Source organism: Heterocephalus glaber, unplaced genomic scaffold (genome assembly GCF_053883595.1).
Source record: "Heterocephalus glaber isolate CG9 unplaced genomic scaffold, H.glaber_assembly_v1.0 deba00001762, whole genome shotgun sequence".
NCBI classification, from domain to species: Eukaryota; Metazoa; Chordata; class Mammalia; order Rodentia; family Bathyergidae; genus Heterocephalus; species Heterocephalus glaber.
The window spans coordinates 1038421-1066360 of NW_028258459.1; the positions used below are offsets into that span (position 1 = coordinate 1038421).

General features: G+C 47.5%; 1 protein-coding gene across 1 annotated transcript; it reads left to right on the forward strand.

Moving 5' to 3' along the window:
* The first annotated feature begins 3556 nt into the window (after nucleotides 1-3556).
* On the forward strand, nucleotides 3557-27885 carry Ids (iduronate 2-sulfatase). Its single transcript, XM_004871046.4, has 9 exons — nucleotides 3557-3791; nucleotides 4497-4633; nucleotides 5390-5567; nucleotides 7515-7603; nucleotides 9437-9637; nucleotides 11163-11333; nucleotides 16501-16627; nucleotides 20335-20508; nucleotides 24001-27885. The coding sequence occupies exons 1-9, from the start codon at nucleotides 3692-3694 to the stop codon at nucleotides 24471-24473; spliced, it is 1650 nt and encodes a 549-aa protein (XP_004871103.1). The 5' UTR covers nucleotides 3557-3691; the 3' UTR covers nucleotides 24474-27885.
* Nucleotides 27886-27940: the final 55 nt, after the last annotated feature.

Below are 27940 nucleotides of genomic sequence, written 5' to 3' on the forward strand. Positions count from 1 at the left end.
CTTTATAACTGAAATATTTCACTGGCCCAAATGACATCTCCTTGAAATCTACAATCCATGGCCTGGAGCTCAGGAGAGTCAGTAATTGCTGTAGGTGTTCCCCAGCTGGGAGGGCTGGATCTGGAACTGCATGGGCTAGAGTCTGGCCAGGCAGGTAGAACCTAGTAGCCAAACCCTGTTTGTTGAGAGTCTCTTGGAGGCTGGGAATAGGCTCTTGGATAAGCTGTTGGTGGGGTTCACATTTCCTGATGAGGCCTTGGGGACTTTAGCAGTGGTTCTGGGTCACACAGTAGAGCTGGGGTGGAAATCAGTCAGCCTGGTTTCTGTTTGTGTTCTGAAGACTGCTCTGTCATATGAGTGCTCAGCCCTGGTCCTACTTAATTTTCTGGTTGCTGCGACAAAATACCTGACACCCAAAGTGAAAGGAAGAAAGATTTATTTTGGCTTACACTTTGTAGAGGTTTTAGTCCATAATCGACTGGCTCCAAAGCAGAATGGCATAGCATAGGGGAAACAGTTCATGTCAGGCAGAAGGCAGCAAGCAGATTCTTTCTGTTCCTTTATACTGTATCCAGGTTACCCACCCTTATAGCAGGTAGCGCTCACACTCAGGGTGGGGCACCCTTAATCCTACCCAGAACTGTGCCAAACCAATCAGTGGACTAGTTTAGTAATCACAGACCCTTGATCTTAGCATCACACACTCTAGATCCTGCCACCTCTGAAAAATCCCCATCTATGACTGTATGAGGCTTTGAGGGGACATCCAGACACAGCTGTAACAACCCCAATTCATCAGCAAGGTGGGGACCAGGCTGCCAGCTAAGGGAAAGCTGGTGATTTCTTTCCTGGGCTACAAGATTAGAGCTAGAACACAGGGCTTTAGAGCTTTGCTCCTGCTCAGGGTTCAAAGACAACAGTTTGGCTCCTAGATTCATTGGAGAACAATCCCAGTTGTGGGCTTTGGAGACTGTTGAAAACTGCATCTCATATGTGAAAATTTATGCCTTTCAGCAAAATGTCCTCTAATATGCCTTCCTCCACTATGTGTTTTTATTGGTCCCTTAGAGACTCTTAGAGAACATTCTCATAATGTTAGACTTTTTAATGATGCTACAAAACTATCATATCACATGGATTCCACAAGGGGTGACATATGCTGGTTCCCATATGCCACATTTCTTCAAATAAAAACCTGATGACAGGGTGCAGGACATAGGGAACTTGTGTACCTCAGAAGATCTCTCCTCTTGTTTTATCCCCTTGAAGTTGTCGTGTTTCTGGCTGCTGGTAGTTCTTTCCACTCTTGATGCATTTATTCATGCTTGAGGTGTGGCTCATAGCATATGTATGACAGGAGGCCTGGGAGAAATGTCAACAAAAGCTTTGCAGCAAAGGCCTTGCAGTGTTTCCCAGTCTATCTAGTCCCCTGGCTTTTGTTGCAGGAGGTAATGGGCTTTGACCTGCTATTCCAGCTGTGGGCTTCTCTTTGCAAGAAACATCTGCTTGTCAGAACCTGAAAGTGAAGGCATGGACACGATAGGCTCCAGGTTTATCTGAAGGACCAGAAGCCCTTGTTGTCAGCCAAGCACATATGGGGATACCCTCAACTGTGAGAGCCCTCCTTTATTCCCAAACAGCCATACTCTGCTCCCTTCCCTGAGGCGCTTTCAAAGATATATCTAGGAGAATAAGCAGAAATCCTCCCTAGGTCAAAAAAGGAACAGCAAGCCAGGAGAAAAGGGAGTGACCAAAGGTACCCAACTCGTTCAGACAAATGCAATGCAAATGTTGAAAGAACCAGTCATACCTCACTCAGTGGCAGTGGAGTACTCGGAACAGTATGATTAGGCATTTCTGTTTCACTTATTTAGTTTTAGTTTTATACTTTATAAGATCATGTTTAAGGAAATGAATTGCTTTTAAAGCAGTATTAATGAACACTAGAGCTTAGGCGACCTCTGGTGGAAATTTAAAAATCCTTTACTTTCCTAGACTGTGCTCCAAAGCCTGCCTGCTTGTTGGTTTACCTAGAGCTGAGCTGGCTGAACCAGTGAATGAATGGCTTGACAGAAAAGTCTGGCCATAGAAAGAAGAGAGGAGAGGAGAGAGAAGAAGGCAGGGGGAGAATAAGAGGGAAAGCAAGGAAGGGGAAGAGAAGGGAAGAGTTCAAGGTAGGAAGATGATTTAAGATTCTAGAGGCAAACAGGACTGTGGCTGACCTCTTCCACAAGGAGAAAACTCATCTTGTTTTATAAATTACTTGACACAGTGTATATACGACCCAATGTAGGAGCTTAGCAGGTGCCAAGGATGCTGTGGTGCCCAGCTGCCCATCTGTCCCTTCATGTTCCATGGGGCTTCACTTCTAGGGAAATAAGACAGAATCAGATTCTGGTTGTGATGCAGTTCACTTTCACCTTCTTGAGCCCCAGGGAGCCCAGGGCTACTACTGGGCAAACCTCAGGACAGCCTGGGTCTAGCTCTGTCCATCCATGCTCTCAGACAGCTTGAGAACAGAATCCAAGTGCTGCCTTGAGCATCTGGTGTGATAGTTAACTGATTGTGTCAACTTGAGTAAAAAATGCCCAACTAATTGACTCAGCGTGGCTCTGGGTGTTGCCACAATGGTATAAAGGGGAAACGAGGAAGGAAGGCTGATGCTTCTGTTTCTTCAGAGGAGCTCCAGTCTTCACCTTCACCTTGGACATCATCTTCAACCTTCCATCACAGATCCTTTGGCCTCTGAAGGTAAGGCCAAAGTTGGAGGTGAAGTAGAAGTCCAAGGGCAAAGGGAAATGTGCTAACTTATTAGATGGTACCCTGGAAAGCACGCAGTTAGAGAACTCACCTCACACCAGATCAGCATAGCTCAAATGTAGAAGTGCCTGAGGCTGACCCCTAAGCTTCCTGTGACACCAAAGTGGCATGGGAAGACGGCTGAATTTTCCTGTGCCTCCAAGAAGGACGTGGAAATGAGAAAGAGCAAGGGAGAGCAAGAGGGAGAGGGGGAGAGGGGGAGAGGGAGAGGGGGAGAGAGGGAGAGAGGGAGATTGATTCTATGGGTTGTTATGGGAGAAAACAGCATGAGGCATAGCTGGGTAAACTGTGCAGCTAGGAACCAGGTTAGGATGAAGGCATCTCAAAAGCTAGCCTGAAGGGGTGCTACCTCTGAGGTCAGGATGGAATTGTACTTTGGAGAGAATGCAGTGTTATGGACAGGTTGCCAATGACCAGGACCAACAAGGAAAAGTGAGACGTCTATAGGCAAATGAAGAAAGGGCAGAGCTCCGAGGTGAAAGGCTGCGCAGGACCAAAGGCAAAGTGGGGTAAAACTTCTAGTTAAGATCAGTGGTTGAGTCGCAAAACCTTTAAAACACCTACAAGGACTCTCACCAGCTCTCCACCGAGGGCGGTGCCCAGGGCTGGGCCACCCTGTTAAAAGCAGGGGCAGCTAGGGAGCCCGGGCTATGCTGGGTCCGTGGCCCCGCCCATTTCGTCTCGGATTGGGCGCCTGCCTCCGCGCCTCCAGGCTCCGCCCCTCGGGGAGGCGGGGGAAGAGGCGCGCAGGCGTGCTCGCACTCAGGCCGGCTCCCAGGCCTGATGGCCCGGGGCAGTGGCGTCGCGCAGTTTTCCCTGCAGCCAGCCCTAGCCTGTCACCGCCATCCCCAGCCGCGGGGCCGAAGAAGAAATGCTGCCGCCGCCGGCCTGGCCCCTGCTTTGGCTCGGCTTGGTCCTGGGCTCCTGCTGCGCAGACCTGGAAGCCGCAGCGCAGGTCAACTCGAGCACAGGTGCCTCTGCCCCCTCGCGCAGATTGCCCGGCCTTTTGCCTTTTGCGTCTCTGTTCTTCCCTCCTTCCCTGCCTACATCCATCCTTGCTCCCTCGCTCCCTCTGCTACTCTTCCTTCTCGCACGAACGCAGCTTGTCGTCCCTCTCGTCCTCCATCTTTTACCCCCATTTTCATGCCTTCCATCATCCTTCGTTCCTTCATTATCTGTTCTTGCCTCACCCATCCTTCCAGTCATCCCTCCCTGCATGCCTCCCTCCTCCTTCCATCCCCTCATGTCCTTTCCCTCCGATATTTCTCCCTCTGTCCTTCTCTCCTTCCATCCCTCTGATAGTCTATTCTTTTCTTCCCCTCCTCCTTCCATTCACCACTCTCTTCCTCTCTCCCTTTACCCACCCTTCATTCACTAACCATCTTCTCTTCACTTATTCTTCCCTCATCCTAAATTGCTTTTCCCTTTTCTCTATCCTTCCATCCCTCTCTCCCTCCACCAGGCTTGAAACCTTGGCCAAACCCTAAGTTTGCCACCCAGACCTCAGGCTTCCTCTGTACCCTGGCCCCCGACTTGCTGACGCACACTGGTGGTGGCTTTCCTCTCTGGCTGGGCTGACAAGGCGCAGGGGTCCCCTTGGCTCTCTCATCCCTGAAGGAGGAGGAATTTGATCATCTGCATATGCTACCTTACCAAAGCCCCTCTCTCCTGTGCAGATGCTCGGAATGTCCTGCTCATCATCGTGGATGACCTGCGCCCCTCCCTGGGCTGTTACGGGGATAAGCTAGTGAAGTCCCCAAACATCGATCAGCTGGCATCCCACAGCCTCCTTTTCCAGAATGCCTTCGCCCAGGTATGTCCTGGGAACACTCCTCCTTGAAATGTGCCTTCTGATGCACTTAGGCTGGGGGGAGGGGGGCTTCAGCTGATGTTAGGTGGCACCGATCATGCCAGGAACCTCCCGGAAAGAAGCAGGCAAGGTCTAGAAAACTGTGATTAAGAGCACCTAGTTGTAGGGCTGGGGATTTAGCTCAGTGGTTTCGCTGTCTGCTGTGTAAGCGAAAGGACCAAGTTCCACCCCCGGTACCAAAAAATAAAAAGAACATCTAGTTGTTCACTCAAAAGGAAGCTTGCACCTTGAAGGCTGCCCCTCCTCATCGGGTGGAGGGCACAGTTTGCCCTAACATGCTCAGGACTGACCCTGGTCAGCTTCCTCCCAGAAGGGAACACTGCCTGGTGCTGCGGAATGGCTGCCCACTGAGCCCTGGGCAAGGGCCAGCCAGCTGGCCATGGAGGCCCCCTCCCTGAAACCCTCTCAGAGGCCCCCAAGCACAGCAGCAGCCCTGGGTGCCCAGCGACACCATCACGTAGGAGGAGGCAGGCATCTGCTGGTTGGAGGGGCTCGCTGCTGTCTTCCCTTGCCAGGAAGCCGCAATCTCCGGCACCTGAGCAGAGCCCAGATCCCACTGGCTGGCTTTGAGATCTGCATGACTCAGCTGCCAGACTGCTGCTGAGGGCCTGGGGAGGTTGCCTGGTTACCTGGGAGACAGCAGCCACATCTCCCCATGTGGCTGTGATGACGCTGACCTGTGCTTCTGCTTCCTAACAGCAAGCAGTGTGCGCCCCGAGCCGAGTGTCCTTCCTCACTGGCAGGAGGCCCGACACCACCCGCCTGTATGACTTCAACTCCTACTGGAGGGTGCACTCGGGAAACTTCTCCACCCTCCCGCAGTACTTCAAGGAGAACGGCTATGTGACCCTGTCAGTGGGAAAAGTCTTTCACCCTGGTACTGCTCCATGCCCCAGCCTGGCTTCTCCTGTGTCTGAGGGTGGGAGTCCCCTGCTGGGGGTGGGGCAGGGGCTGTCTCTGCAGGGGCCTCTCCCCACAGGCGGCAGGCCTTGCTGCTGCTGCTCACTGCTGCCTTTCCAGGGAGGAAGACCACTTCTCAACTTTGCCTTCAGGCCCTCCTCCAGAGTGCAGAGGGGAGAAAGGGTTTGGCTTCCTTTCAGAAGCTAGAGGTGCTGCCGCGGGGTCCTTCAGCTCCTTGGGCGGTGGCAAGGACAGGGGCTGGGCAGTGGCAGTGTCGGGGACGAGTGCAGCTCTGGGGCTGGCCCTCTGCCCTGCAGGGTCCCTGTCTGTAAGGTTAAGGGTGTGGGGAGGACATTGAGGGCCGGCCCTCCCTGCGAGGTGGCCAGGAGGGCTGTGTGGCTTTGTTGCCTGGCGGGGGGTCTGCTGGCTCTCAGTGAATGATGTCACCAAGAGGAGTGGAAGAGGGTGCTCAGGGCCTAGAGGGTGCCAGGGGGCTGTCAGTTCTGCCCTTGAGCACTGCCTGCCTGGTAAACCCACTCTTTAACTCCAGAATGAGAATGTTGAAGCATAGAGAAAACCTTTTACTTTTTATTCATAGAAGCAATGCATGATTCTTCGACAACAAAATGGAAAGTATAAACTAAAAAATGTAAATCACTTTTTATTCTGCTGCCCTAAGATGAGCTGCCGATGAGCAATAGCACCGGGCACCTGGGAACCTGGTTCTCTTCACATTACTGCCAGTTAGCTGTGGGGCTGAATCAGGGCAAATGTTCATCCTCTCGGGGCCTTGGATTCCTTACCTGGGAAGCTAGAGTCACCTGTCTTAACCCTCCCTGGGCGCCATCCCAGTGTGGGTATTCCACTGGGACAGCAGCGCTAGTCATCAAGGCTGACAACTTGAACGTTTTCAGTAGCTTTCCCTTTACACAGGGCTTATACTGGCAGGCTCAGCAGCCTTCTTCCAGAGCCCAGCTGGGCAGTCCAGGTTAGGGTAGCTTCCAACCAGGTTAAGTCAAGCCCAGTTTTGAAGGTAAATCTATTAGGAAACATCGTGCAGCCAAAAGCCCAGTGTCAAGCGCACTTCCTACAGTTTGGTACTCACATCATAACACTTCTAGCCTGATGGCAGCTGGCAGCAAGTGACCACTGTGGTTTGAGGAGGAAACATAGCAGAGGGAGGAGATTGGCTTCAGGAAGGGAAACCGTGCAAGGCCTGAGAGCTGTTGCTCGGCCTTCTTCCTCCCAGTGACTAGATTTTTGAAACCAGGCTCTGAGCTGATTGTGGGGTCCGAACTAGAGAATAATACTGTCTGCAGTCTTTGGGGAAATATATTTTTCAAGTGAGTCATTTCTCAGGATCTTTTTCTGTTGGGCTGGGGCCTGCTCAATAATGACAGTAGCCACCTGTGAGTGTGAGGTACATGCCATTTACTCTGCAGGCCTCTCCTTTAATCCCTCAATTGCAAGTCCGGTGGATTTTTGTCGTCTGATAGCTGGCTGGCACTGGGCAAGGCACAGAGCTCTGAACTTCCCTTCCCTCACCTGCCTCACGGTGCCGATTCCTCTGCCCCCTCTTTTATAGGGGGAATGAGAGGCTCCAGTGTGGTCTCTAAGGAGCTGCACTGCTGCAGCAGTTTGACTGATCTTGCCCTTGTGGATCCCTTTTGCACTGTCTAGCACAAATGCCCAGGGCCTAGGGACAGGAGATTAGATGTTCATTACTCATATGAAGACAGAGAGGGTTGGCATTAGTGGGGACATAACATCTGGCCTAAGCTCCTGACTTTATAGGTAAGGGAACTGAGGCCCAAAGAGGGGAAGTGCCACTTGCCCAGGTATTTACCAAATTTTAATTTAGGGGAGTGGGATATTAAAAGACCCTTCCTGTTTTATTTAACAACTTTTCTCCCCCCCCCCCAAGGTATATCTTCCAATCATAGTGATGATTCTCCATATAGCTGGTCTTTTCCACCTTATCATCCCTCCTCGGAGAAGTATGAAAACACGAAGGTAAGAGTAGGAAAGGGCCACCAGCCTGAGGAGAAAGTGCTTTTTTCTTGTCTAGCAGATAATCTATTGTGTCTACTTTACCTTCTTTCAAGCTGGTTACGCTGTGAGGTTTGTGGGTTTCACTTCTGTTGATGTCTTGACAGAGACAAGTGTTCGCATCTTTAGCATTAGGCCTGATGGGAACAGTGGCTTCTGTGTAGCAGCTGGGGAGGATTCTTTCTTTGAGAACCTTAGGCTTTATCTAGTGTGTCAAGCTCACGTAATTGTTCCTGGGTGCTCACGCTGGATGAGGCTCTGAGCTGAGGGTTGTAGGAAGTTCTGAGACATGGGAGGTGGAAGAGAGGCTGAGCTTCCGAAACCTCAGCCCAGAATGAGAGAGAGGCCTAATCTATATTGTTCGGCTTCTCAGGCCTCGAATAGGGATTTTAAAATTTTAGAGCATTATAGAAAAAAAAAGAATCTACAAAGGAACCTAAGTTTTTGGTGGAACCCCCAATGTATAAATGAAACTAAAACCCAAGTTTAAGAAACTGACAAAAGCAGCTGGAAAACTGAAAAATGACATCCTCCTCTGAGCTTTTTTGGAGACATCATTTAGAGAAGGGTGGAGATTTGACAGTGGAGTGGAAGGTGTTCTAAATTCTTGATAACTTTCCATTTCAGAATACAGTGAAAGCTGAGGGCTCTGCCTTCAGTTTGTGGCTTGAGTAAGAAGAGAATGAGACTGGAAGACCCTCATCTCAGTTCCTCAATTTTATGAGGCCATCTTGCTTCTTTTTAATGGTTTCATTTATACCTGCCAGGCCCTACATTTTGACTATCAGGAATAACGTGGCTATCAGCATACATGTATGAGTATTTTTGTAGACTAATGTTTTTTGCTTCTCTTGGGTATGTACATAGGGGTATAATCTCTAGGTCATATAATAACTATGTTTAACTGTTTGAGGACTTTCAAAACTGTTTTTCTTTCTTTTTTTTTTTTTGGTACCGGGGCTCGAACTCAGGACCTTGCACTTTCAAGGCAGGCAGCAGAACCACTGAGCTAAATCCCCAGTCCCAAAACTGGTTTTCAAAGTGGCTGCACCATTTTAAATTTCCACCAGCAGTGTATGAGGGTTCCAGTTTCTCTACATCTTTGCCCACAGTTATTATCTTCCATTAAAAAAAATTATAGCCACCTTTTTGACCATCTTGTTGTGCTTCTTTTTTGTATTTCCCTAATGAATAATGATGTTAAGTATGCTTCCGTGTGCTGTTGCCCATTTCAGTTTCTTCTCAGAGAAATGTCTCAGTCTCTTGCCCACTTTTAGTCGGCTCATTTATCTTTTTTCTTTTGGTACCAGGGATCGAACTCAGAACCTTGCGCTTATGAGGCAGGTGCTGGAACCACTGAGCTAGATCCACGGCTCATTTATCTTTTTATTATTGAGTCGAAGATAGATTTTTTCCAATAATTGGTTCATTTGGTGGTCTTTAATTAGTTGTGACCTGGAGACAGAGGATTAGCAGCAAGAGGGCTGGGGATTTAGTTCAGTGGTGCTACCGTCTGCCTTGTAAGCGCAGGGTCCTGAGTTCAAACCCCAGTACCAAAAAAAAAAAAAAAGAATGAGCAGCAAGAAACTAAGTATTGTGTGCTTCTGGCTCCTTCCTGGAAAAGGAGAAACATGTTTTCGTGTTTTCTGGTTTAGTTCTACTTCTGATATGTCTGTTTACTCTGAATGACTAACACCTAAGGGGCTGCTAATATGACCATCAAAGCTGTGTGTTTAACCTTCATGACTTCTGCTTCTTGCATTTGAAAAGCTGACATTACATGTTTCGTTTTAAAAGACCTGTAGGGGGCAAGATGGAGAACTCCATGCCAACCTGATTTGCCCTGTGGACATGGCTGATGTGCCTGAGGGCACCTTGCCTGACAAACAGAGCACTGAGGAAGCCATCCGTTTGTTGGAAAAGATGAAAACATCGGCCAGTCCTTTCTTCCTGGCTGTTGGGTATCATAAACCGCACATCCCCTTCAGATATCCCAAGGTAATGAGCTGGATGAGGGCTCATCTCACATAGCCATTACAGCTGTTTTATTTATTGAGCAAGGGGTTTATGTAACGAAGATGAAGATGGCCATATCCTACCATTCCCAGCCACCAGGGCTGCCTGATGGGCACTAGTATACTTAGTGAAGGTGGAGTCAGAGGTCAAGGCCAAGAAGTAATCTTAGGACCTATAAGAATCTTATGAGAAAAGCTTGGATTTTCACTTTTCTCCACTGTAAAGTTATTTCCTTTCCTTGAAATCATTGCACAAAGGTTGGTTTGCATGGTGAAAGCATCATAGAGAAGTGAGTCAGAGCTACCAGAAGCCTGTAACAAGGGATAATTCTTGGGAAGCAATTCCAGGGAATGTGACAACTGCCTTTCCCTTTGAGCCTGCCAGATCAGACCCTATAAACACAGAACACTCTATACTTGCTTGTATATCATTTAGAGCATCTAGGCTTTTCTTTTTTATAATCTTTTTTTTCCAATTTTTTTCCAGTTATGTTTTCCCCCGGCCTGAGAAGCTCAGCCTTTTGACTTGAAAAAGAATGCCTCTCACTTGTCATAAGAGTAGACACCAAAGGGTATGCTCTTTGATGTTGCAGATACCTTGCTTTGGCTGGCCTGGCGGACTTGGCCTTCCTACAGGAGCCGTCAGCCCCCTTGATAGAAGAAGCCTGTCAGACTCACCTCTTCTGTCCCCTTGCAGAAAAGTGTTCACAAAGGCAGCCTGCTTACAAGGCTGCCCCTTGGCTGGCAGCTCTGGGAACTTTGATTTTGAGAGTGTTCTACCATTGTCAGAACTCGTAAGGGTGGCTCACCATGCCTAAACTGTAGGCAAACATTATGCTGTATACTGAACCCCTGTTTTTCTTTCTGGAGCACTGGAATTTTAGCATATTTCAGGCAGAGGGTGCCTATGTGACCAGCACCAAATCAAACCTGGGTGCTGAGGCTTTAAAAAACTTCCCCATTCGGCAGCTTCGTCACTCATTGCTGAAACACTGAAGTGTGTCCCTTGTAGCTTTTCAGGGACAGGACTCTGGAAACTTGCCACTGGTTTCCTCTGCACTTTTCTCGTGGGCCTTTTCCCTTTGCTAGATTGTTTGTTGTCCTTTCACTGTAATAAACCATCTCTCTGATTGTGACTGTATGCTCAGTCCCGTGAGTTCTCCTGGCGAATTACTAAACTGAGCATGGTTTGGGGCGCCCACCCCATCTGTGTGAGTTGGGTGTGAGCTAGGGATAGGAACAGGAGGATATCCGAGTGTTTGAGAGGAGAGAGCTGTCACCGCTTGGTTGTAGGAAACAAGTTGCCCGATTTCATTGCTGTTGGCACCTCGTTAGGGTGACCCGAGGCCTGAATTGAGGTGGTGGCTGGGTACGGGGGAGCCTTAGTGAGCCACCATGGGAATGCACTCCAGGCTTCAAGAGAAGGTAGTATAAACACTCAAGGAACCACAGCCTGTGCCTTTGCCACACAAGTGACAGCCTTGTGGCTCTTTGTGTTTTTCTGCCAGGAATTTCAGAAGTTGTATCCCTTGGAGAACATCACTCTGGCTCCCGATCCCGAGGTCCCTGACAGCCTACCAGCAGTGGCCTACAACCCCTGGATGGACATAAGGCAACGGGAAGATGTCCAGGCATTAAACATTAGTGTACCATACGGCCCGATTCCTGTGGACTTTCAGGTACTAATGGTACTGATGGTGTGGTATCATCAGTGAAGCCACTTGTCCATCCATAGTGGCTTACTGAGAAGTTAATTTGTGCAAGGCATTGTGTGAAGTTCTCGGCGGGACATTCTTTAGGTGTTAGGACACAGGAAGTGCTGGGTGGATGAGAGTCTCCTGACCAGTGTTTCAGCTTCCAGAGAAGGGAGCATGCAGAGATTTGGTGACTTGCTGTAGATAGGCTCAGGGCTGGAGTAGCAGCCTAGGGGAACATTCCTAACCCATGGGTGATGCTGTTTAATCCAGGTGACACCTCATCACTTACAGGGTGTAGGCAACTCCCCAGCAGTCTGGAGTGCTCAGTTTGCTGGCACTTGCTGGTTCCCTCTGTGGGAAGGCCTGACACTAGCACCTGTCACTTGTGGGGGTGGCTAGCGGGAGCTGGGATGCCATTACAGTCAATGGTGTCAGCTGGGATATCCGGTTGTCCCTTTGCCATGATATGGTCACTAGAGTTCCATGTGAGTGCAAAAGACACGCTCCCCAGCATTCTGTCTGGAATCTTTCACACAGAATCCTGCCTTTTTCTTACCATGTGAATGCTGGCAGGCAAGTTACTGTGGGGGGGAAGAGGACAGGGTCGTCAGTGTGTGCTTCCTGGACAAGCTGCATCAGCATCACTGGGCTGACTTGTTAGAAATGCAAAGTTCTAGCCCTCATAGACTTACTGGGTTAGATGCTGGAGCCCAAGAACCTACATTGCCCCCAAAAGCACGCCAGATGATTCTGATGCACTCAGGACTTTAGAACCACTGCTGGAGAACAGAGGTTAACACAAAAGCAAACAGCCCTGCGGAATCTCTTGCTTCCAAACCTGTTTTGCCCCCGAGGTTGCACAGACAGATTGGGGGATCAGCAGTGTGCATTCCTCAAATCTATTTGATGCCTAATTGTCAGATGGCAAGTGATGAGAATTTGGAGAGGAATGGATATGTCTCTTTGTTTCCTAATTTTGCATAGCTGGGTTTTGATTACCAGGTGGTTCAAATCATAGCTCTGAGAGTGTGCCTGGAAGCCTTATTAGTGACGGTCACTTACAGTGACCCTCCACGGTGGACTGGGTGCCAGGAATAGTGCTGAACACTCATGTGTGCCATCTCCTTTGGTCTGCATGGGAACCCAGTGAGGCTACTGCCTTTCTGTTGTCAGGTGAGGAAGTGGAAGGCAGAGAAGCTGCTGGCCTCACTGACCACAATGCCAGGGGAGCTGATTTACCCCCAGCGACATGTGACTCCTAAGCCCCATGGTTGGTTTTGTCATTTGTGAACAGCCTGGGTTTGAATTCACTTTCTGCTAGCTTTGTCAAGTAATGAAACCTCTTGGAGCCTCAGTTTCTTTACCTGTAAAATGGAGAGAGCATGGGTAAAGGTTTTCTTTGGCTTTGGAGCTTCTCAGTGGGGACTAACGGGAACATGTGGAAGCATGTGGGACAGTGCCAGTGGCATGGTGAGCGCTCCTTCAAGTCCTCCAAGTCCCCTCCTCTCACCCGTCTGTTGGACACAGCAGAGAGCATGCACCAGGGGCCTCCCTGGTGCGCTCATGTGCAGCACCTCCTCCGCATTCCCTCTGGCCTTGGGCCCTGCTCCCTGCTCCCTGTCCTCTTGCACGTTTGAGTGTCCGTGTCCAAGCCCTGTCTCACTCCTCTCTAGTGACCTTGGGGGCCGCCCTCAGGAGTTTGACACCTCTTGGTCCCCACCCTGATCATGGCCGCCTCTCCTTGCATGTCCTTGTTGCCCATGTACCTCTCGGGGATTGCGAGAGCATGGGTTTCTGCTCCCCTCCTCTGTTTAGGTGGCCTCCTTGCTTTGCTCCTCCCTGGAGCAGGCAATTTCCTCTTCTTGCCAGCCCTCAGCACACGTGCCCATTGGTGCTTGCCCCGCCTGCAGCATCATGGTCACAGACAGTCTAGCTTGGAGGGCAGCTGGAGACAGTCCACACCACCACGGGGCGGAGAGGTGCTCAGCTGCCCCCGTGAGCTCTCCGCTTTGGCTCCTCTAGCTTGTCCATGTCCAACAAGTTCTCCGTCCCCTCCCACTCTTCCTGGAACCCGAATATCTTGTCAAGTTTCTCCTGTCTGCAAAAGTACCACTTCCTTGCCCTTGCCTGCTTTTCCTCCCTTCCTGCTCCCTCATTCTTTCCTCCCTGCACTGGCCTCCAAAGGAGAGTACATTAGTCACTTTGCTATTGCTGGGATGTGGTGCCTGACAGCCACAACCGAAAGGAGGAGAGGGTTCATTTTCACGTAGAGTCTCAGAGGTTTTGGTCCATAGTCGATCCTCGGTGCAAACCTCATGGTGAGAGGACATGACAGAGGAGAGCCGCTGAACTCCTGGTGGCTGGGAGCAAAGAGCTGGAGTAGAGCCCAGGAGGGAGGAGGGGTCAGAGACCAGATCTAGTCCTCAAGGCCATGCCCTCATAAGCCATCCAGACACACCCAGAAACAGGCCTTTTCACCTCCTAGGTGTCACTGGAGCTAATTAAGTTGAGAGTCCCGTGTAACCGTTACTGAGAGTCAAGAGTGGTCTATTGTGGCTGTGTCTGTGACCTGCTGGCTCTTCGTTCTCCTCTGCTCAGGCCTCTGTTTCCCCAACCCACTAAGGCTTCTCCTACCTGAGTGGACACCAACCTTGTTAGCAATGTAAAACCCTTCCTTGCGGGCAGCGAGCTTCCCTGGGTGCTCTGCTGCTTTCTCACTGTTCACCAGCCCTTTCCCTACCCTAATCACCTGCCGCCTGGCCTACTTTGCCTACCCATCTCTCCAGGCCACCCCTGTTCCAGTCTCCATGGCAGGCTCCTCTTTCTGTGTTCCCTGACTTAGGTGCTGCCCCCAAGAAGCAGGCCCAGGCCCTTCACTGTTTGCTTTCTGCCTCTTCTGTACTGCTGGGCCCAGTGCTGGCTCCTGATGTTCAGACATAGTCTATGTTTCCACTGCCTTTGAGAGTCATTCCCAGGCAGATGACCATGGCACCCTTAGCTGTGCAGGCTCCACCCTGCCCTGCCTTTTCTCCTACATCCTCTGCCTCTTATGCCCCTCTCCCCACCACATGCTGGTGAATCATGTCACCAGATGAATGGGTGATCTAGAGTCACCTTGGATTTCGCACTCCTTCCTTCCCTCCCCAGGCCTGCTTCAGGTCCCCAGATTCCTCTCAATTTTGCCCTGGCCTCTGGATTCTGTAGCACACTTTCCTGTCCGCTGCAGCCGGTGTTGTTTCATTAGTTGATAAGCAAGTGTTCTGAGCACTTCTTAGGGGCCCAGCAGGGATGTGGTGCTGTTCTGTCTAAAGCGCCTGGAATCCACACTCTGCCTGTTGCCACAGGGCACTTACTAACCTGCAGCCCAGGTTGCACCCCTTCCTTTTGTTGAGCGACCTCAGTGACTCCCTTGGCCTGCAGCCTGCTATTCCCTGGAGGAGGCCACCAGGTCCCTATCATCTGGCCCTGACCTACCTTTTCAGTGTCCCTTGCTACCCCCTGTCCTCCCGTGTTATTCTCCAGCCCCAAATACTCCTCGCTGTGTCCTGACTCCACACCGTTCTCCACCCACTCCAGCCCCTGCTTAGGGCACTGTGTCCCCATTTATCTGGTGGCAAGCACCTCTTCCCCAATGTGAACTCCTCTGTGAAGCCTTCCCTGATTTCCCCCAGAGTACTTGACAGTGCGTTCTCCTGTGTCATCTCCACTTCTACCAGTAATACATACATGCTTTCTCGTTTCTTCGATTGTTTCCTCACTGGGAAGGTGGCTTATTAGGGTGAGGACTGTGCCTACCTATTTATTGCCTTATCTCTGGGGATCGGCATAGGGGAAGAGAGGGTATGCTTATACAGCACACCACCATCCTGATAGGTGCCTTTGGTTCCCAAAGACTTCATCTATCAGCAAGTGTCAAATAGGCTGGGCCCAGCATAACTCTTCTAGAAGATTAGATGTGTATCTTTTCTCTTCACTGCAAGCAGAGGACAGAGCCATCTCGTGATTGACCTTTCCCTAGCAGTGATGACAGGAAGCTGGCAGATCCAGCTGGTACAGCCGGCTCCACACAGGCAGCAGAAACGGGCTGAGATGATAAGTCAGCAGCTCCATTATGTTACTTTCCACCCATTAATGGGCGTGGAGGATTCATCTTTTTCCTTAGCATTTGTGAACAGGGCTGGGAGTGAGTCAGCTCCTTTACTTTGGTGTATGGCCTGGATGTCTCCAGAGTCCCTGTTGGGTCCAGGGACCATGGCTGTTGTGTTTGCTCATTGCTTTTCTCCTACACCCTGAGGCTTTCTTAGAAATGAGCTACACATAGCAGCCATGGAAGATAAGCAGTTACCATCTCTTTCTGGATTAGAAAGTAGTCAGAAAAAAGGACCACCCAGGGCCATTGTTAAATTTTTTCCCCCAAAAGATATATTGATCCCAACCCTCTACACCAAGAAAGTGACCTGATTTGGAAATAGGGTCATCATAGTCAGTTAAGATGAGGTCCTAAAGGTAGGGTTAGCTGCTGATGCAATGAGTGATGTCTCTATAAGGAGAGAGAGAGAAAGAGCGAGAGTGAGCGAGCTCCATGTGAAAATGGAGGTAGAGTAGCGCAGCTGCAAGCCAAGAAACAGCGAGTGTTGCAGCAACCACCAGAAGGGAGAAAGAGGCAAGATCCTCCCCTATAGCCTTCAGGCTGAGAGGGCCCACCCAGCATTCTGATTTTCAGTTTCCAGCCTGCACAGCAAGAACACAATCCATTTCTGGCGTCTTAAGGCACCCGGTTCATAGCACTTCATTACAGCAGCCATGGAAGTGAATAAGGCGGAATTGTATCTTTGGTGCACCCCTCGTTAGAGCCATGGGGCCTAGCAGAATTTGTGAAGGAGACAGAAAGGAAGTGAGTGACAGCCACCCACCATGATCTGCCCCTCAGCTGATTTGCTTAAACAGGAATCTACTTTGGACTTGCCATTGCCCTGTGACTTTGCAAGCCAGGGGATGAAGGGATGCGGATGGCAGGAGAAGGAGTGTTTTCACTCAGGACCTCACTAAAGCCTCAGTGCAGGGGTTGGGACTAGGAAAGATACCCAGGCAGGCATTATCCATGCAATTAAAGTTGTACTCTCATTATTGATGTTGTTTTCATTTGCAGCGGAAAATCCGTCAGAGCTACTTTGCCTCTGTGTCCTACTTGGATACACAGGTCGGCCGCCTATTGAGTGCTTTAGACGATCTTCAGCTGGCCAACAGCACGATCATCGCGCTTACTTCCGATCATGGTAAGCATTCTGAAATGCTCTGGTGAGTCACTCAGAACATGTCAACCTCCTGTGAAAGGTGTTTTTTTTTCAAAAATTGCCATACACACAGTGCGTTGTCTTTGTGAAGCAGCAGTATCCAGGGTCTTGGGGTGCTTTTATGATCAAAACACTAGTCCTGGGAACTCAGTTTTGGAGACTTGTGGTGGAGGAAGGAGTGGAGAGGAGCATATGGCAAACTATGTTTTTTCCTTTTTTTGTGTGTGGTGAGGGAGATTGAACCGAGAGCCATCACACTGAGCTACATCCCAAGCCCTTTTTATTTTTTTATTTTGAGATAGGGTTTAGCCAAGTCATTAAGTTGCCTAGGCTGGGCTCAAATTTGTAATCCTCCTGCTTCAGCCTCCCAGGGTGCTAGGATTACAGGCACAACTACTTTTTTTCTTGGTGAATTCGGCAGGAACCCCCTAATGGGGGAGCTCTTTTACGCACCCCCCCCACACACACTTGTAACCTAGGGGGTTGAAGGGCTTTCAGTTTTTCTCAGGAGGATCTAGAACAATCCTGGCAGAGCCTGGCAACACCCGCAGGCCTGGCTGCACCCCTTCTGCTCCTGTCCCTGCTGTCTTCTCTGCCAAGAGACCAGGCTTCTCAACTCTTCTGAGGCTGTGTCCTGCTTTTCTCAAATATGGACCTGTAGTTTGAAAACCTTGCTCTTTTATTTGAAGCATTTCCAGCCTCCCCAGCAGTGGAGAGTACCAGCTCCTCCAGCTCTGTGCTAGTGGCAGTCTTGCACACCTTGTCCTTACCTGCTCCCCGCACTCTTCAGTTGCCCTGAAACAAATCAGAGGGGGTTCTGTTTTCTGCTCACTATCTCTGAAAGATGCAGCCTCTTCAAGCATAAACACAGTACCATTTGCGTAGCTAGGGAAAGGAAAAGAATTCTTTTATATCTTCAAATATGAAATGGGACAGTAGTAAATCATAGCATGTCTTCATTGTGGAAAGAAGAAAGGATACAGAGCCTATAACACAGGGCCCTACTTTTTTTTTGTTTGGTACTGGGGATCAAACTTGGGTCTTTGCGCTTGCACAGCAGGCAGAAAAACCATTGAGCTAAATCCCCAGCCCCACAGGGCCCTATTATGGCGTTTGTCCAGGGCTAACTACTGCTGACACACCGCGACTTTGTCTGCCAGTCATTGGTTGTGGCACATGGTCCCAGGGATACATGCTATACATGTGCATGTGTGTAATGTGTGGCATATCATGAGACAGGGTTTGTTGTGCTATGTGTACTCATGTCCTTGGTTTTTTTCCCACTTAACAATGTTGTAGACAGTACTCTCTGTCATTTCTCACAGGCCTAACCCTTCCCCTACAAAGCTCTCTAATAAAAACTAGCTCCCTTCGAAGCTCATTACATATGGAGGTGCCAGGCTACAGCTGCTCCACCCTAAATCTGCCCGATCTCCTGTGTTATCAGGAGGAGGTGCCTCAAGTTTCACAGGTTCCCAATGGTTTGCCATGCATTTCTGGCCTTTCTTCTTAGTGCTCAGCTTCCTCTTTTTGCTGAGGCAGCTACAGCTGAGTACAGTGGCCCATCTCATAGCACTCTCCTGGGACGTCCTCCATCAGAATCACCAGAGAGCCAGTAAAACGGCCTGATGCAAGGGCATCTGCTCAGGGGGCCACAGGCCCACGCACAGGGCTGTGACTTTAACAAGTGTCTCTCATGGCTCTGAGCCTCCTCCCCTCTGTCCTAATGCCTGGGCCATCCCATGCCACGCTGACCTCATGCCAGGCCTCTGGGCCGGGAGTCAGAACCCTTCTGAGCTGCCTGCCAGGTCCTTGGCCACTCACTCTCCTGGGGTGAGAGACGCCCCTTGGGGCCCTCCCATGCATGTGTTCTCCTCTCTCCTGGATTTGCTCCAGGCTACAGCAGCCCACGGTGAAGCCTGGCACAGACTGATGAGCGCATTCCTGCAGTCAGGACGTCCACAGCTGTGTCCTGAGTGCTTGCTGTGTGCCAAGCCCAGGCCTGTAGGCTCGGAGAGCCCTCATCTGGGGACACCACAGAGCCTGTGGGTGCACCCGAGTCCGCCTTGCGGCCTTTGACTCCTGAGGCCCCACTGCCAGGGTCGCTGACTCCCTTGTCCCGCAGACTTCTCTACCCTCGGCCTCTTAGGTCCCTGCCAGACAGGGACAGCATGACCTCCAAGCTGGCACCCTAGAAGCCGGCCCATGAGGCACCTGTCACCAGCCCTCCCTCGTGGGTCAGCTCCGCCCTGTCCTCCGGGAGAGAGGGGAAACCTGGAGGTGCAGGGCTGCCTCACCCAGCCCAGCCCATGAAGCTGACGAGCTGTAGAAACTGCCTCTTGCGAGCCGAGTTCCCCAGAGCTCCTGCAAACCGCTGCCTGACTCCCCAGCACTGTGGGCAAGAGGGAGGGTGAGAAGGAGGGAAGGTGGGCTCTCTGGCGACCTGGAGGACCTGCGGTGGGCGCCAAGTCTGCTGTCCTTACTGATTGGCCAGAGGCTCCTTTTCACCCGGGTCACCTGGGTCACCTGAGGAGAGCGCTGGGGATGCAGCACAGGCTCCTGCCCTGTTCTGGACACCAGGATCCCTGGCCAGCCAGCTGGGGCTCCTCTAGCGGCCTGGTGTCCCGTGCAGACTGAGCCAGCGAGGTCTCGTGCTGGACTTGGCTCCGACCTGCCAAACGCCACAGCGGCAGCTGCGATGAAGACAGCGCAGACCTACATCGGCGCCTGTTCCGCTCCATCCACCACAGCTTTTGGTTTCTTAGGTTGCTTTTCTAACTAAATTCTCTGCGTACAATCCCTGACATGCACTGCTTTTGTAGCAAAAAGGATCCTCAAAGTTTAAAAGATTGAGAATTTCCAACTTTGATTATTCAGTGTTTTATAAGGGATGTTTTAAATCAGTGATAAGGGTTATTTTTGATCAGAGTTAAAGACTTGGGCCAAAAGTTTGGTTTTTCTTTACATACGATATGTCTTAAGAAATGAGCAGGGCAACCTTGTCTTGTGCCACGGTCACACTGCTCATGTTTTGGTGGTACAATGCAAGTTGAACCTTAAGTGAAAATCTGGCTTGTGGGGGAGTCCAGAGATAGGTACAGGACAGGGCAATGGTGAGTCTCCAATTTTTGAGGTGCCTACCCAATCAATCCATCTTTGGGTGTGTAGCCGAGAGGTAGAGCAAATGCTTAGCATGTCTACACCAATCTCTACACCAAAAATATTTAAAGTAAAATAAAAAAGAATAATCCTGTCTTAGCAGGGGAGACATGTCTCTTTCAGGCCCACTAGCCTGACGAAGCCCACTGTGGGTATATATTGATAGTTATTTGTGAAAGAAAGAAGATACTTAAATTTGGGAATTTATATATTTATTTTTTCTGGTACCAGGGATTGGACCCAGGACCTTGTGCTTGCCAGGCAGGCGCAGTGCTACTGAGCTAAATCCCTGGCTAAATGTGGGAATTTAATACTTTAATATTTTTTTCCTTTTCAGAGTTTTCCTTCTTGAGGACAGATGTCCAATGCTTAATAAATCACCCTTTTTTGTGGTAATTTTAGAAGAATTTTCTCAAAGTGGTCAGTCTCCTTCCTTTAGTGTTTACAACAGGAAATGAAATGGTTTCTAAAATAAACAAGCTGTGATACGCCTATTCACTTTGTATCATTCTGTACTTTTCTTGACCCAGGTTGGGCCCTAGGTGAACACGGAGAATGGGCCAAATACAGCAATTTTGATGTCACTACCCGTGTGCCCCTGATGTTCTATGTTCCTGGAAGGACGACTTCATTCCTGGAAGCAGGCGAAATGCTTTTCCCTTACCTCGACCCATTCGATTCTGCTTCAGAATTGATGGAACCAGGTATAAACACTGAAGTGATGGGAGTGCTTTTAGTTTACATGTGAACCACTTCTCCGCATCATGGGCTGTGGCCTTACACAGCCCCACTCCTGCCATTTTGGAATTCCTTCTTGGCATTGCTCGGTCGGTCCATGTTTACCGGGCACTTTCTATGCCCTGGCTTGGGAAGGAGCAGCATAGCCAGAGCTGACAAGTATGGCTGCCTCCATGAGGAGCCTGGAGGGGTGAGAACAAAAGAGCCGATGGCATCCCCAAGATGGGGAATACTGTTGTAGAGGTGACAACAGCAAGCTTCAGAGCTTAGAGACAGGCGCTAGAGACTGCCACGTGCGACAGGGGCTGTCCCCTCAAGAGATGAGCAGAACCCTAAAGCTGCATACTTTGGTAAGGATTCCACTTTTGTTGGACTGTTTTCCATTTTGGCAGCTCACTGACCTAGTGAACCACTGGGTTGGTAGAAAGTGCCAGGCAATTCTCCTCTGTGATCCCAACAGTAAAGGCAAGTTTACTTTGACTTCCATGCCCTAGTCCTTCCGAGCTTTAAAGGCACAGTTGGTTCGCTTGTGCCGGGTGACCTGTGTGAGTTCTTGTGAGTTGCATCCTGACTGGTCTTCCCAGTCCATTTCAGAGACAAATCCTGTATTTCACATGGCATTTGCTCATTTTAGGGTGCTTTCTCCATACCCCAAGCCAGATTCTCACCCCCATCTCGCCAACTTAGGCATTTAATCCATCTTAACACCTAAGTCTGATACTTTGTATGATTCCTGTTTAAATTGATCTTGGTTGCAGAACATCATTTTGGCCTTCCTGGATCTTTGAGTTTGTTTTCCATTGCCTACTTTGCCTTTCTGCACATTTAATTTGGGGGCAATGCATGTACTGTCTTCTTTCACATCACTGATAGACATGGTTTTAGCCCTTGTTTTTGTTGGGAGAAGACTTCTGACAACCTTTGTTCTGGGTTTTGTTCAGTAAGTTATAAATGTATGTAACCGCGCTGTTTATCTGGCTTCTTTGCAGCTTTTATGTTTAGCATGAATCTTCTCTGAACTTCAACTTGTATTTCCAGCAACCCATCCCACCTGGCACTGTCGAATGCCTGAGCTGAGCTTGTGCTCGTCCACCTTCAGGCTTGACTTCAGCACTCTTCTTCTTAGGAAACGGTAATAGTTGCTGAGGGCAAAGCAATGGGGATCTGCCCAACACGTCTTTCTTTCTTACTCCACATGTGATGCGGAGTACATTAGCAGCCTGTCACTCTTCATTTGGGCTCTGTCCTTACCCCACTCACCACCTCTGCTGCCACCAGCATCTCTTTTGAACCACTGCAGCACCTTGCTGAGTCTCTTTGCTTGTTCTCTTGATCCTTGTGTTTCCTCCTTAGAGCCGCCCAAGCGATCCCTTTCAAGCCCAAAGCTGAGGCCAGGGGTGTGGCTTAATGGTGGAGCTCTTGTCTAACATGCAGCGAGGCACTGGATTCCACCTTTAGAACTACGAACAAACACACACAGAACCAAAAAAGAAAAAAACCCAAGGCATACTGTATTACAGCCCCGCTCAGAAGCCTCCTGTGCTCCCATCCCACTTGTAAATCTTGTCACAGTAGCAGACAGGGCCTGGTATGATTCGATTCTCTGTTCATCCCTCTGACCTCTTTTGCCAAATACCCAGGCCAGCTGTCCTGTGCAGTGTCCCGTACTCTGTGTAGCTAGATCCAGGGTAAACATTTTTGAGCAGTGTACTACAAGTGATGTGTTGTCTTGTTATATCACACTAGGGTAATTCATGGCAGCCTGTGCCATTATTAGTGATGCTAAGTTTGATCATTTTTTTCAAGGTGGTAATATCTGCTATTGTATCTTTTTAAAGCCTTCTTTACTATTTCATTTTAGTTACAAATCAAATGTCTAGAAAATGAAATTGGGCATTATAAAGCAGACCGTTAGCTATCCAGAAAGGCCAAAATGATAGCAGAAAGCCTAGATCTGTTCTAGCAGGAATCAATGTAAGTGCAGGATTTAGATTTTAAAGATGGATGGACCACTTCATACCAATTAGGATGGACATTGAAAATAATAATTAAAAATAGAAGATAGCAAGTACTGTAAGGATGTAGAGAAATTGGGATACTTATATATTAGTAGCAGGAATATAAAATGGCATAGCTGCTGTGGAAAACAGTTTAGTGGTTCCTCAAAAAGTTAAATGTAGCTGGGCATGACACATCTGTAGTGCCAGCTAATGAACAGACTAAGGCAGGAGAATTTCAAGTTTGAGGCTAGCCTGGGCAATTTGGTGAGATCCTATCCCAAAATTCAAAGGGCAGGGGGCAAAGGACAAAACGCAGTGGTAGAACACTTGCCTAGCATGCATGAGGTAATGGTTTCAATCCCAGTGCCACAAAAAGAAGTTAAACATAAAATTAACATGTGAGCTCTTCCAAAGAACTGAAATCAGATATTCAAACAAAAATTGAGCATGTATGTCCATAGCAGCATTATTCACAGTAGCTGAAAGGTAGAAGTAATCGAAGTGTCCATGGATGGATATACACCATGTGGTATACACATATAGTGAAGTATTATTCAGCCTTAAGAAAGGAAGGAATTGCCAGCACATGCTACAGCATGCATAAATCTTTAGAATGTTATGCTAGGTGAAATAATCCAGACACAAAGGGAAATTTGCTGTATAATCTCACTCAGAGTATCCAGAATGGTCAAATTTATGGAGCTAGAAAGTGGAATGAAGTTGTCAGTTGCCAGGGGTGAAGAAGTAGGGAACATTTTTTTTAAATGGAGACAGAGCTTCCAGTGTGTAAAATGAAGAGTTCTGGAGATGAAGGATGGTGATGTTGCCACAACAAAATGAATGTACTTGATGCCACTCAACTATCCATTAAAAATGGCTAAAATTGTAAATTTCATGTTTTATGTATTTTCCCTTATGAAAAAGAAAAGCTAGATCAAATGCAGACATCCAGAGGGAATACAGTGGTATCTTGGTTCACACACTTAATTCTTCCCACGATTCTGGTTGCAGAATTTGTGCCATGATTCTTGTTGCTCTGCCACCAGAATTGAGGAAAGAGTTAAGATTGTGAACCGAGGCACCACTGTAGTATATGGGATGACACTATGAGATGTAGTCTTCTGTTCCTCAGCAGAGCTTTATCCACTGGTGTTAGTGTTGAGCAGTGAAGCTTGCCTAATCAGGTACTGCATTCCACTGGTGGTTCTAGAATTCGAGTAGCTTTTGCAAGTGCCAACAGGCTGCATGCACCTTAATTTTGCATCCTGCTATTGAATTGGATGAGTAGTCAGTAGAGAGTGTGGTGCTGAAGTAGAGGTGTTTCTAAACTTCTTTTGCTAAAAATAAATGTTGTCACCAAAACAAGAAAACAGATGGAGCTCAGCCCTCACTCAATGCTGCCTGGTGTGGCAGAAGTCTGCAGTGTAACAGATTCACCCTTGTCACTTCCTATTTCAGGCAGGCAAACCACAGACCTCGTGGAACTTGTGTCTCTCTTCCCCACGCTCACTGGCCTTGCAGGACTGCATGTCCCTCCTCAATGCCCTGTTCCTTCATTTGACGTGGAGGTGTGCAGAGAAGGTGACAACCTTCTGAAGCATTTTCGATCCCGTGACTTGGAAGAAGATCCGGATCTCCACGATAACCCTCGTGAGTCAGTTGCCTACAGCCAGTACCCCCGGCCTGCAGACTCCCCTCAGTGGAATTCTGACAAGCCGAGTTTGAAAGATATAAAGATCATGGGCTACTCCATACGCACCGTAGACTATAGGTATACTGTGTGGGTGGGCTTTGATCCCGATGAATTTCTGGCCAACTTTTCTGACATCCATGCGGGGGAACTATATTTTGTGGATTCTGACCCATTGCAAGACCACAATATATATAATTACTCCCAACATGGGGAAATCCCTCCCTCATTGATGCCTTGAGTTTTGCCAGCCAGAGGGAAAATTGAGCTGGCAAGAGGAGGCATAAGAGATGGTTATTTTGTCATTACTCATAATACTGAAAACAACAGGGGGGTGGGGGGTAATCAAAGCATGCATCAACAATTTGGTCCATGAATTTGTGACGGCCAAACTTTTCATTTAGTCCTTACTGATTTATAATTGGCCATTAGATTGGCTCTGGGCTGAAACTTTCTTTTCCTTTCTTTTTTCTCTCTCTCTTTTAAATGGTCATAGATTACTAATTTAATAGGTATAAAGTGAACAAACTGAAATTGTGTCATATCTTTGTATATTAAGAGCATACTAACCAAACATACCACTATACTCAAGAAATACTTTGTGGAATTTAGTGCATTTCAAAAAGTAATCATATATCAAATAAGGTTCTACCCTAATGTCCCAGTTATTTTGTTTATAATTTAAGAATATATATTAGGTAGTCCAAAATATTCAAATTATATCAACATGTAATTCACATTTCTTTCTCAGATATAAAGTTAAAAATTATAGAAACCAATAATTACAGAAACCAGTACCTTAAATTTTCATTTCTAAGACCACAGCATTTCAAAAATCCAAAAATAAAATATCCATGAAATTATTAACATGTTATTTCTATATCATGTAAGAAATAATGCCTGGTAAACTAAAGGGATGAGATGTATGGGAAATTTCTGGCCCACATAATATGTTAGCAAATAATAGGACCCTTGAACTCATTGGCCATTAAAAGTCTGTCATTCACAATGAGAAACATTTCACTGTATCTATATCCATGATTTGCGAGTCACTCAAAACCATATTAATGCTCTTATTTAGGGATGGTTGATTACAGACATCCATTTATCTAGGAGGCAGAAAATATTTTAGTTTCAATTGCTTATTAAACATTAATTTTATCAAATTCTAAATCAAGTATTGTGAAAACTTCTTATTAGTATAATATTAAGTAATTTGCAATTCTCCTGAATGTAGTTCTCTATCCCCTAAACGTGAAAGTAATGAGAAAGGCATAGTCCAGTGATGGTGAACCTATGGCACGAGTGCCACAGCAGGCATTGAAAGCTCTAAAACGTTCGCCATCACTGGCATAGTCCATATCATCTTAAAAGGAATGGAATATTACAAGTCATATTCTAGCATAAATAAGCTGATGAATTGTTAGTAGTCATCAGAAAAAATCAACATCTTTCTAAATTAACATCTAAGATAGTCAAATTTCTTATCAAAATGAGCAATTTTAGTTATTTTCCCCTTACAAATGCTTCAGTGTTTCAAGGTAAGTATTTGTCAAATACAATATAGCAAATTGCACATTAGATTAAGCTACCGCAATGTATTAAATTGTACTAAAAATGGCAAAACATAGTAAAATCAGTTAAGTTTCAAAGGCAGATTTTTTTTTCCTTTCTGATAGAGCTATATATGATAATACAATGATCCCAAGCTGTTAAGCGATTGTTTTGCTAACAGCAGTTTTCATCTAAGGTATTAAGGGCTCTTTTCATCTTTCCTGGTCCCAGGATTCATCTCTCCTTTGAAATCTTTGGCTTTTGTAGATGGTTTCTCTTAGTTTTTCCTTTCCTATTCTTCATCCTTTCTATATTGCTCTCATCACATCCACTCTAATTTTTATGATGTAGTCTAGAAATTTCTCATGACATGTTTTCAGTGTATTTAGCTTTATCTCCTATTTCACAGTTATAAGTTTTAACATAGGTTGTTATTTGATATCCAGTTGTTGCTCCTGGTAGGCCACAATATGTACACTCCGTATTTTCACACTTATTTCCTGAAGCACAGTTGCAGTATAAAATTTTCCAAATTCTGCTCTTGATGAAGTCATAAGCTGAACTATGCTAGGTACTTGGTAGCCACTAAGCCTATGTGACCATTTAAATTTAAATTCATTAAAATCCAAGGAAATTTTAAAAGATTCCTGGCCCCACCATATTTGAAGTGTTGAGTACCACAGATGTGGCACGTTTGTGTCATGGCCGAAAGTTTGACTGGACAGAGCCGCCCTAGATCACCTCTGAGTTTGAGCTGGGTCTGCTAGCTACTGGCAGGTGTTCCCTGTGAGCTCGTCCTCTACCCTGTGTTTGCCACAAAGACCTGTCGGGAGTTGAGCAAGGTATGCTTGGTTTAGGTACAGAGCAAGGGGTTCGCTATGGCTGAGGGCCTCTTCCTCTCCACTCCCATCACCATCCCTCATTCCTTCTCCCCCGCTTCCCAAGTAGTTTACCTCCCCTCCCTTTTCCTCCCCTGTTCCTAAAGAATCCATGTGTCTTCCTGAAATGCCTCTTGCCCCTGCCCTTTAAGAACACCACCAGTGCCTACTATATAGGTCTAGACAGACCTCTGCAGAGCAGTCAGAGTCTTCCCTGGCTCCACATACCCCTGCCCTCAGCAGACTCACCCTTGCCAGTCCCTTCCTCCCCGCCTCCTAGCTTGTGCCCACCCTCCTCTCTCCACCCATATATTCATGGCCATTCTTCACAGCCGCCTCCTGTCCCCTGCTAAGAGGCTGTGGCTTTTGTGACCCTGCATGCGATGAGATGAACACTGCTAAAGAATCTAGTGCTCACTGTACTTTAAAAAAGATATTTGTTCTGACTATAAAATTGATCTGTTAGTTACAGAAAAATCAGAAAACAGGAATGTAGCACATAGGGAGAAAAATGAATCTTCTGTTCCAAGATAGCCACTTAGTATCTTGTCTTTAGGAAGATATGAATTTTTTACATTCCTGCGATAATGATCATACTGTGTTCTTTATCATGCAATTTATGCTTGTACTTTTCCATTAAATATTACAGATGATTATTACAGATTTTTCCAGAGATACTTTATTTTGCCGATAGTATATTTTATTCTGTAGTTTTATTGTAATTTACTTAACCTTCTTTCAATTGTTGGAAATTTAATTTTCAGTTTTATAAATAATGTTGTGATGATAAACTTTTTGAATAGAGCATTTCTATATATTTTGAATTATTCCCTAGGGACAGCCTCTCAGTGCCAAGTTGTCAAAAACGTCTCCATTTTCTCCCTACCTTAGCGCACCAAAGTTAAAAAATAAAGCAACAAGCATACAAATAAAAACCATGAAAAAACACCCCTACTGTAATAGGTGAAAATGGTATCCTGTTTTAACTTCTAACTCTGCTTATTAATGGCTTTGATCATTGTTCCTCTGTATGATTTTTGGACATTTGCATATCCAGTTGTGTGAATTTGCCTTTAAATGTCAAGTTATGGGCCTCATTTTACAAAGTAATCAAAGTGATGAATAAATTGATCTTGTGTGATACATATTCCTGTCTTTTCCTGTGAAACATGGAGACACCTCCTCATCTGGAGATTGAATAAATGCTCATTTTCATTGGAATGTTTTTGTGGTTTGCTTTTATATTTACTTTGTCTCTCCACCCCATTATAAGAGT